This window comes from Vipera berus (assembly GCF_964194415.1).
Source record: "Vipera berus genome assembly, chromosome: 2".
Classification (NCBI taxonomy): Eukaryota; Metazoa; Chordata; class Lepidosauria; order Squamata; family Viperidae; genus Vipera; species Vipera berus.
The window spans coordinates 117,696,887-117,708,587 of record NC_138203.1 but is presented as its reverse complement, the minus strand read 5'-3'; the positions used below and the strand labels follow the sequence as shown (position 1 = coordinate 117,708,587).

The 11,701-nt window shown below is 43.9% G+C and overlaps 1 protein-coding gene across 4 annotated transcripts in view; it reads left to right on the top strand.

Annotated features, from left to right (window-relative positions):
• Positions 1-51: 51 nt before the first annotated feature.
• Positions 52-11,701, top strand: part of TRIP10 (thyroid hormone receptor interactor 10) — an 86,476-nt gene continuing 74,826 nt past the window's right edge. Inside the window, exon 1 of one of the 4 annotated variants that reach the window (XM_081317209.1) lies at positions 52-445. In XM_081317209.1, the coding sequence (XP_081173335.1) occupies positions 386-445 (60 nt within the window). In that variant the 5' untranslated portion in view covers positions 52-385. Of the gene's footprint in view, positions 446-8,608; positions 9,626-11,701 lie in introns of those variants that run through there. The other 3 variants (XM_081317212.1, XM_081317210.1, XM_081317211.1) reach the window with 3 other exon arrangements.

Below are 11,701 nucleotides of genomic sequence, written 5' to 3'. Positions count from 1 at the left end.
CCTTCACAGAGCCTTGTGGTAGCCTTTTGTCAAAGGTTATTGTGGTCTTTGAATCCTAACCTCTATATTTGCTCTGTGTGTTGTAATGAAGAAAAAAAAATCCTCGCCAAAGACTCTGAGCCTGAAACAGATGTACTTCAACAACACAGCAACTCCTTTCTGGATTTTCTCAGTGAGTTAAGTGAGATTACTTACCTCATTGCATTTGTATGTAGCTAAGCTAGTGGTTCTGAAGCAAAACAATATTTGTATTATTGTTTTGGGTTGAGATAAGATGTGCTTTAGAAGGCAACACTTGCTGAGGCACATCCTATCATTTCTTATACTCTGTTTTGATAATGCTTTATGTACATTATTATTACATGTACTCCCTGGGCGGTGCTAAATGGATGACGACCAGATGCAGCCACACTGCCCTCTTGGGCCTCACAATCACAACAAACAAGTGCGTAAAATCAAATATCTACATTACTCCTTAGTTTTTGAAAACCAGTTAATTAAATGTTCTCACTTCTCTGCTTGATAGGAACACTATCAAATATGCCATCCTATTAATGGCTTTCAATCTGATTTCCATTCTGTGTTGAACCCTCTTTTATAAAGATAGTTGCTGCTGTTGTGTAGCTGCCTAGAAAATGCTTGACTCACTGACTGCATTCATGTCTAATGATAAGTTATTTTTTGTGTAACCATACTTTACAAAACACAGTGGGTGGTTTTTGCACTTGATTGTTTAATACAATATATAACTCCAGCTAAGGAGTTAGCATGCTGCCCTGGAACAAAAGCTGAGACATCCAAAATGAAATGTCTTGTTTAGGCTTCTCTTTCTAAATTTTACCAGATGGTTATTAGAATAAAATTATTTTGTCTTGAGTATAAATGTGCAGGTAGTCCTCAACTTGCAACTCTAATTGAGCCCAGAATTACGGTACTACATTGTGCCGGTCATTAAGTGAGCAATCATGACCAACCCAATTCTATGGCTTTTTTTGAAGTGATTGTTAAGTGAATCATTGTGGTCATTAAGCAAATCTGCAATCATTAAGCCAACACTGTAGTCATTGAGTGAACCCATTGTCCACAATGGGCATTTTTTGCTGGAAACCAGACGGATAGGCCTGTTTCCATCAAAAAACAAACTACAATCATGTGATCGCAAGTATGCTGCAAATGGACATATATGTGGGTTAATTTCTGAGTAGCCAAAATATAATCATATCATTGGGGGGAGGGGCAAATCATTGTTACTTTGCATCTGTATTGTATCTTTTTTGGGGTCCATTATAGCAGTCACTAAGGGACCAGTCATAAGTCGAGGACTATCTGTAGTAAATTATATTTCCTACTGATACCTTTCAGAAATGTTAAGCCTACAACTGTTATTTGATTGGAAACTGGGACTTGTCATCCGAACCACATCTTATTTATTTATTTAGTTTATTTAGTTATATTTATATACCGCCCTATTCCCTGAGGACTCAGGGCGGTTTACAGGGAATTAAAAATCCAACATACAAAAGTTAAGAACCAAATTAAAAAATATTAAATTGACCCTGTACTCAATTAAAAAGAACCCCAAATTAAAAATTTCTCCTCAGTCTGGGCCCGAGAGCTCGAAGAGCCAGGTCTTCAGGCCCCGGCGGAATGATCGGAGGTCGGGGGCAGTTCTCAGGTCCACCGGCAGCTGGTTCCAGAGGGCAGGCGCTCCCACCGAGAAGGCCCTATCCCTGGGTGTCACCCGCCGGCAATCTCTTACCGGCGGGACCCTGAGCAGACCCTCCCTGTGGGAGCGCACTGGGCGAAGGGTGTTTGATGCCGGCAGCAGGTGTTCCCTCAGATATCCCGGACCCAGGCCATGTAGGGCTTTATAGGTGATAACCAGCACCTTGAATTTCACCCGGAGGGCAACCGGAAGCCAATGCAGCTCACGGAGTAGAGGTGTTACATGGGAGTATCGGGAAACCCCCATTACAACTCGCGCGGCCGCATTCTGCACCAATTGAAGCCTCCGAGTGGTCTTCAAGGGCAGCCCCATGTAGAGAGCGATACAGTAGTCCAAACGGGAGGTCACAAGCGCGTGAGTAACTGTGCGTAGGGCGTCTCGGTCCAGATAGGGACGCAACTGGCGCACCAGGCGAACCTGAGCAAAAGCCCCCTGGTCACGGCTCCTATATGGTCTTCGAAATTGAGCCGTGAATCCAGGAGGACGCCCAAGTTGCGAGCCCTATCGACGGGGGGTAACACCTCACCCCCCATCATTAAGGATGGAATAACTTGGTTAACCCGAGATGCCGATATGCACAGCCACTCAGTCTTGGCGGGATTGAGACGAAGCCTGTTTCTCCCCATCCAGACCTGAACCGCCTCCAGGCACCGGGACATCACGGAGAGGGCATCACTGGGTTGGTTCGGGGTGGAAAGAAAAAGTTGGGTATCATCAGCGTACTGATGATACCCCACCCCAAAACCACGAATGATCTCGCCCAGCGGCTTCATATAGATGTTGAACAGGAGAGGCGAGAGAACCGACCCCTGAGGAACTCCACAAATGAGAGACCTCGGGGCGGATCTCTGCCCTCCTGTCAACACCGACTGCGAGCGGCCCTGGAGGTAGGAGGAGAACCACCGTAGAACGGTGCCTCCCACTCCCAGCCCCCTGAGATGCCGCAGTAGGATACCATGGTCGATGGTATCGAACGCCGCTGAGAGATCTAATAGGACCAGGACAGAGGAGCAACCCCTGTCCCTAGCCCTCCAGAGATCATTCACCAGCGCGACCAATGCCGTCTCCGTGCTGTGTCCGGGCCTGAAGCCCGATTGGTACGGGTCCAGATAATCAGTTTCCTCCAGGAACAGAGGGAGCTGATGCGCCACCACGCTCTCAACAACCTTCGCCAGAAAGCGAAGGTTGGAGACTGGACGGTAGTTGTTTAAAACAGCCGGGTCCAAAGCAGGCTTCTTGAGAAGGGGTCTCACCACCGCCTCCTTCAAGGCGGCAGGAAAGACACCCTCCTTCAAGGAAGCAGTTATTACTGCATGGAACCAGCCTCGTATTCCTTCCTGAGCCGCATAAGCTAGCCAGGAGGGGCACGGATCCAACAAACAGGTGGTGGTGTTCAGTCTCCCCATGATCCTGTCCACATCATCAGGGGAAACAGGGTCGAACTCATTCCAGATAACGTGCTCAAGACCGCCTGATTCCTCCACATTAGACTCTGCCCAGTCAGAGTCCAAGCCGGTCCGGATCCGAGCGATTTTGTCTGCCAGATGATGACTAAACTCCTCGGCTCGTCCCTGCAAGGGATCCTCTCTCACCTCCTGATTAAGGAGGGAGCGAGTCACCCTAAACAGGGCGGCCGGGCGATTATCTGCAGACGCGATAAGGGCGGCAAAGTAGTTAGACTTCGCCGTCCTTATCGCCGCAAGATAAGACCTTATAAAGGTTCTTAACTGCAATCTGAAATATTACAACTCAAGGATCTATAGGTGGCAGTATAATGTAATATACTGATGCGTGGGTGGATAGTGTGCATCAATCTAATAGTCATACAACATTTAGCAGGATTGACAAGACTGCTGGGAGTTGTTTTAAAAGAGCCACTGCTGCTCTGGTGATTCCAGGTAGCTGGAAAACACTAGAGGCAGCCTAGGACTACATACAGTGTGGAAATTTCATGAATGGTACACTTCATTTAGAACAGAAATTTATTAGTCATAGACCAATATATAAACACTTTAATATACAGACAGTCCTTGACTTATGACTACCATTGAGCTGAAAATTTCCATTGCTAAGCAAGAAAGTCAAGTGAATTTTGTCCCATTTTACGACCTTTCTTGCCACAGATGTTAAGTGAATTTGGCTTCCCCATTGACTTTACTTATCAGGTCACAAAAAATAATCACATGACCCTAAGACCATCATAAATACATGCCAGTTGCCAAGCGGCCAAATCTTGATCACATGGCCATGGGGATGCTGCAACAGTTGTGAAAACAGTCATAAGTTACTTTTTCCAGTGCTGCTATAACTTCAAACAGTAAATGAATGATTGTGTGATGACCCAGGGCCCCGAAGTTGACTGGCAAGGGAAACAGTCTTTTAATCACTGCCCTAGTTCTCCAAAAGCTCCCAGGTAAGCTGGCAAGAGTTCAACAAATGCACACACAGGCTAGACAGATAACACAAAAACGTAAACAGTCCTTTTTTTTTAATTGAAAAGTTTTACAATACATTTTATCTTTAACAATCCCTCCCCCCCTCCCTCCACCCACCCCTTCCTAGCCCTCCCTAACCCTCCCCCCTTCCCCCCTCCCCCCTCCCCGACTTCCCAGAGCTAAATACAAGGTATAAAAGCAAAAAACAATCATAAACAACCATATGCTAACAATAATAAACTATTAAATCTATCGCACTCTAGCTCATATGAAATGACTACAAGCAATACTAATATTACATAAAAAAAGAAAAAAGAAAACTTATTCAAATGCTAAGTGAAACTTTTTAGTCCCATATTTGTTCTGGATATAATCAATCCACTTTTTCCACTCCATAATATAACGTCGTTGCGAATGATCTTTCAAATAAGCCGAAATCTTTGCCATTTCGGCCAGGTCAGAAACTTTTAAAGTCCATTCTTCTATAGTCGGGAGTTCCTCCTTCTTCCAATATTGACCTATTAAAAGTCTTGCTGCTGTAATTAAATTCAACATCAACTTGGTGTCCACCACAGTAGTATCTGTAATTATGCCCAATAAGAACAATTGCGGACAAAACTTTATCCTTTGCTTAGAAATCTTCTGCATATTCCACCAAATTTTAATCCAAAAAGCCTTAACCTTTTTACAGGTCCACCATATATGAAAATACGTTGCATCTTCGCCACCACATCTCCAACATTTAGGTTGATAGTCCGGATACATACTTGCAACGTAAACAGTCCTTTTAACTCATCGGCTTGCCTGCAGTCTGCAAAGAGAGACTTAGAAATGTCTTCTGTAGTTGTGAAGCAGGAACCAACCGGTCCGGATTTCAGTGTCCAGGTTAGACAAGATTCACTATCTCAAGATAACACATTTGTTCTCGGCAAATGCCCCACCCCACAGCAGCTCCTTATATCTTAGTTCCAGGTGTGCCTTGTGAAGCTCTCCCCCCAAGCAATTGAGCCTGCCTCCATTGTTCTCTCCTCCTCCTCCCTGCTCTCCTTGCTCTAGGATGGGGGCGGGTCTTGCTCCTTGCCTGCACTCTGCTTTTCCTGTTCCACACCTGAAGGGCCCTGGCCTGCCTCAGTCTGCTCTTCCTCCGAAGCCACAGACACCCCCTCCTGGGCCTCAGCAAAACACTCCATGTCTTCCTCAGAGTCAGGCTCAGACAGAGGCATGACAGGTTGTAAGTCAAGGACTACCTGCATACTTTTAGGAAGCAAGCCGACATCTCAACCTTGTTTCACTCTAGATTACTATCACACCATTAAAGGGTTATGTGAAGGCACATATACACATACAGTATGCCATAGGGGGTTTTACACATAGTCCTCAACTTACAACAGTTAAGCAGTTAAACAGTTAAGCAGTTAAACAGTTAAGCAGGCATATACATAGAATGAAGGCTATTGCTAAGCCCATTGGTTTGTGCTTAAATTGTAAGCCGCCCTGAGTCTTCGGAGAAGGGCGGGATATAAATAGAATTAAAATAAAATAAATAAAATAAATTTAGTGACCAAAGTTACACCACTGAAAAAAAGTGATTTATGATCATTTTTCACACTAATGCAGCATCCCTATGGTCAATCAAAATTCAGACCCATGGCAACTGGCTCATATTTATGACAGTTCAAGTGTCCTGGGGTCATGTGATCACTTTTTGTGACCTGACAAGCAAAATCAATGGGAAAGCTAGATTCACTTAGTAACTGTGCTATTAACAACTGCAGTGATTCACTTAACAACTGTGGAAAAGGTGTAAAATGGGGCAAAACTCTTAGCAACAGAAATTTTGGGCTCGATTGTGGTAGTAAGTTGTGGACTATCTGTACTTTGCAGACATTTTACAGCTTGGAAAATAGCATTTCCTTCTGATATTAGTTGGTCCTGAAGTTCACATGCAAAAGGAAGCAAAATTTCCTGAAATTAAGAGCACGGAAAACTGGTGTGAAGTTTCCTGCTATGGAGGGTCAAGGTATATTTTGCTGAGCAAGTTTCTTATGCTTACTACAAAAAAACCTTGAAAAACTGTTTTTTATTGAGTTTGATGAAATTCTATATTTATTCCTGGGCATAGGTTTATCTCTAAGGAAAAGATATGCCATGTAAACAAGGAATCCAAAAACAAGGAATCAGGAGTGAGAAAATCATAACCTGCCCGCTTTCCTGGAATTTTGCAGAAATGAATAACAAATAGCGGGGAGTCTGCAGAGTTTTATTTCAGTAACATCTGGAATGCCACATGTTCCCCTGCATGTTATTCTCACTGGCCAGCTTCATACATCTTAAGCCACTGAATTGTTTGCTTTTGCCTTTGAAAATCATATTAATGTGATAAAATCCATTTTAACTTAAATCCCAGTTATTTCAGCAGGACTTGCATTCAACTAATTTAGTCCAGATCAAGTGCCATGCATTGCCTTGTTTTAACCAAGGTTGGCTTCATATGTATTAAAATATATCATAAATCATGGTTTCTAATAGAAATGACATAGTTCACATAACATGCTAAGCAAAAGCAAACAAGTCACATTATGATTTAGTGTTATGCAGGTACTGACTTATAACCTTTCATTTAGCAACTATTTGAAGTTACAATAGCACTGAAAAAAGTGACTTACAACTGTTCCTCATTTACAACCACTAGCAGCATCACCACGGTCACGTGATTAAAATTCAGATTTTGAGAACTCCATGTATTTAGAACAGCTGCAGTATCCTTTGTCACAAGGTCACCATTTATGACCTTTCCAGCTGGCTTCACTAAACCATGGCAAAAAGATAAAACTGGATGTGACTCATTTAACAACCACCTTGCTTAGCCACAGAAATTCTCTTCTCAATTGTGGTCATAAGTGAAGCACATATACGAAGCCCACAATATTCTCTCACTTCTCCTTTTATATTGTATATTTTATATTTCACTCCCATCAATATAGAGTGCTCCTTTTTCCAGAACTGATGCCAACCAGTTGAAGTCCACTGCACTCTGTGAAATCTTAAGCAATAATAAATGTGTGAGTCTTTCTGTAGTTTCACCAGGCATTCCATTTTTACTCCTGCAGTTCTTCTTCCTCCTTTGGAATCCACTGCATCTGCATGAGCTGGTGACAATACTAAGCAAACATTCCCCATTTATCTGCAGGATTAGCTTCCGACTGAATTTTAAACTCAGTTTTATTTTTACCTTACCATTTTAATCTTATTTTTACTTACCTGGATCAGTGACAATTGCTCACAGAAAATATTCTCTGCTTCCAGAAAAAAAAATATGGAAACCATTTTTGTTAATTTTTACATGTTTTTAATTGGATAGAACATAGAATCATAAGGCTGGAAGGGACAGAGTCATCTTACAAACGAGACGGGCGGCATACAAATTTAGTAAGTAAGTAAAAATAAATAAAGGAAGCTTGGAGGTCTTCTACTTGCTCCTTGCTCAAGGCAGGAGACCTTATACCATCTTGTACAAATGATTGTCCAGTCTGTTTTTTGAAAACTGCAGTGATGAAGCACCCACAACTCCAAAAGGCAAGCTGTTGAATTCATTGTTCTCACTGTCAGGGAATTCTAGGCTGGATCTCTCTTTAACCAACTTCCACCCATGCTGTCCTGTCCATGCTTTGGAGAATAAGCCAATCTCATCTTTTCTGTGACTGTCCCTCAAGTTCCCAAAGACAGCTATTATGCCCCTCCTAATCTTTGTTTGATAAGCTAGATATACCTTGCTACCTCAACATAAGTAGCGCTTGTTAAAGAAGCATACTCAGCTAATGCCACTGACTAATTTATCAGTCTTTCAAATGACATGGGACTTTGTTTCACTACACCCGATGCCCACCCCAAAAAAGTATGTTTGGGTGTAGTAGGCAACAGAGGCCAGTTTGCTCCTAAGCACAGAGCATATTTTTTTGTTCTGATCCTGGTTGGAAAGGAATGAGAATGAAGTGGAAGTGGCCAGAGATACTACAACCGGTATGAAGTCTTAAGTTGTGTTCCTTTGGCCTTGGTTCCAGGGAACAGAAGGGACAGATGTTGCCTTGAAAGCCACACTGGCCTCCAGTTCACCTTCTTGACATAGGGCAATCCAATCAATCAATCCGGCTTTCCTCTACTGTTGCTTGCATCTTCCATTCACGTGCTTTATTTGCATGTTTGCAGCACCAGTAACACCACTGATTTCCTTAACTGTTGTTTAACAGAATCTACAGACACGCCTGGGTGCTCCTTATTAGCTGCGGGGGATGCTCATTCCAGCAAAGAAAAAAAGGGAGAAGATATTATTATTATTATTATTATTATTATTATTATTATTATTATTATTATTATTATTATTATTATTATTATTATTATTATTATTATTATTATTTGTATTATAAGGCAGAAATGGGACTAGCAAACATTCGGCTTGTGGGGCTTCAGGGAATTCTTGGCAAGCGTCAGCAGCCGGAGGAGTTCAACCAGGCGGGAAGAATGCGGGAACGCCCAAACCACGCTTTCCTAGGTGGGTCAGCTAGGCCGGGAGAACGTGGACATCTGGAAGGACTGGCCGGGGCTTAAGGTTCGGCCTCGGCTCAGGGCTTGTCTTCCCCGGGAGGCGGCCAAAAACAAAATCCCAGCGCCTGCTGCTGTAAAACACCTTTTATATCCGCTCCGGCAACTTAGTGGCGATAAAAAAAAAACAACGATCGAGGAGATCCGCTACCATTGCATGGGGAATGGACGGCTTGTTTTTCTAAACAACGTCTCTCCACTCCGAATTCCGGGGCGGGGGTTAGCCCTAAGTAAACGTGTTTGGGACCGGCTTGAACTGCCTTGTCGAATTTATCCTGGGAAGTATTTCTTGGAATCAAGCCAAACGCCACAAACCAGCGTGCATTTTGGGGGGTTTCTCTGCGCAGCTCTTGCAAGGAAGATGTTAGCAAAACCAGCAACGAGCTTCCCGGACGTTTGAAGAAGCTGCCCAATTGGTCCTCAAGGGACCGCGCTCGATTTTTACCTCAATCAACGGGGGTGGGGGTCTCGGGCGCTGAGCTCCGTCCGGAGAGGAGCTGTGACGCCGGCATCTCAAAGGATGGCGCTCTCGACCTTCTGGATCCTGATGGGCGGGTGAAGGACGGGCTGGGCGGTCTGCGCGTCAATAAACTAGGAAGGCGAAAAGAGATCGAGACGAGCCATCCTGGCGCAAAACAAGGCAACCCACTTGGGCTGACGACTCCCGACTGCGCCTTTAAGGATCGTCGTCGGGGGCGGAGCAGGGAGTGTCCCAAGCAGGCGCTGAGGTTGTGCGGCCGGAGGAGCGGGGACTTTCTGGGGTAACGGCGGCAGCGGCGAGTTCGGCTTCGGGTGGGCCTAACGAGGGAAAGCGAGGGCGCACGACGGGAGCGCAGCCAGCATGGACTGGGGCACGGAGCTCTGGGTAAGCAAGCGCGCAGCCCGCTCGCCTGGGCGCTCTCCTTGGAAGTTACCGCGCTCACGATTTCCTGGTTTATCTCTCCCGCTTGTTCCTTTTTCTTTCCATGTCCCGCCACTTGGCCTCCATGCCCCCGCCCAGGGCAAGGCTTGTCCATTTATCTCCAGACCTCTGGAAAGCTTGGACCTTGTCCTCTTCGCCAAGCAGAGATTGAGTTCTCTGCTCTCCCCCCCCCCGCCGCCCCCCAAAGCATCGAAGCTTCTTTCCACCGTTAGCACCAATTCCCACCTCTCCTTAAATAGACGCTCATCCCAGGGCGGCCCGGGCGCTCATCCTGGTCCCAGGCCCTTTTCGGGTTTGGCTACTCTTGATCTGTTTTCTCCTTCCTTGGCCTCGTAAAAGTAAAGGTTGGTTTTGGAATGGGAATCGTGGATGAGTCGTTTATCTTCCATGAGTAATGAATTTAGAATTTTCTATGTCGTTAAGTGTTGTAGACTAGAGAATTACAGGGCAGGTTTAAATAGATATCTTGGTCCAGGTAAGCAAGATCACCTAGAAGAAAAAGAGGAAGTACTTCTATACTCTTGATTTTGGGAATTTAAAGCTGTTGTGTTTGTACTACCGTAAAGAGTAACCCAGTTCCCAGTCTGGTCTGGAAAAAGTTGGCCTACATATTGTCCCTACAGAGAACTGGAACGCTTGATGGACCTCTGTGTTGGATATGCCAGCTTCTGCAACACCATGTGGGACGAAGCCTGGATAAAAGCTTGGTGTCCTAAGCAGCCACTTAGGGATCTTTGTATGATTTAGTCTGACATGCATCTGGGGTAGATATGCAATAGCATGATTGTTTAATACTTTGCACTATCATATTCAAAATCACTCACCATGAAGGGTACCAATAGTATGTGCTTTCTTGAGTAAACCGAGTATTTGACATTAAAAGACTGAATGACAAGAGTAGCTAATTTTTAAAATTATTTTTATTTGTTCAGACTGGCCCAGATTTCTCCAGAGTGGAGATCAGTCTCATATATACAATCTTGCTTCAAAATAGGCCACTGCTGGTGATCTTCGCAAGAATTCCAGCAAATGTTTTATAAGACTGTGAAAAGTACCAGCTGTAGATATAGCTTGCCTATTTCTAATTTAAAATGTATTTGGGTTAATGTAAGTCCAACAACCTGGGCTTTCAAGACGAGCTGTCACTTGGGTTTGGTCAGAAAAGGCAGCTTCCTTGATTCTAAAGAAAAACCAGGACAAAAACCTGATCAAGCTTAGGGAGGAGAATTTTTAACAGTATGTTGAAACAAAGAGATTTACATCTCTGATAAAAATGAACTGAGGAAAAGAATTTGGGAATGTTGATTTATAGAGGGTTGACTTTCACAGTCAATTCCAAGTATCTTCTCAGCAAACACATCCACTCCACGAATGACACTGAATTTGAAGAATGCATTTACTGGTAGTATCATGCAGAAGATAAGCATTGCTCTTTTGCTTAGAAAGATTATTTAGGGAAGCAATTGAAAAAGAAGGGAGAGAAAGCAACAGACAGAAGGTAATGATTGAAACTGAAAAGGCACAGCACACTTTGGACACATTTTTGGTCTACATGATATTGGTATTTATTATTACTATACAAGCCCACCAACTGTGCTGAACTTTGTCTTCTAAGATTCCTACCAGCATACCTGGAAATTCTGCCAACTGTAATCCAACATGGTTGGTGGTTACCAGCTGAAGATAGCTGATAGATAGTGGGCATTACTGCTACCTACTTTCTCTCCCAGTTGCTTAGAAACTTCTGCTAAAATGAATAGCAAAGAAGCTTACCCTCTCTTATTTCAATATCCTGCATTGTTTCTGGGGGTTGATATCAGAACAGGCTTTTCTCCAGGATCAGCTTTAGTTTTTCTATTACTGAAACACACAAGCAAGGAAGATACAGGATCCTAAGGATGCCTTTTGTAAGTTGCTGGGTCTAATCAGAGATTAACTCTAGCCTCATTGCTAGAATAGCACAAGCTATTCCTGGCACACTGCAATGGCACAAAGTTTGCCCTTTGCAAGAGAAACAGC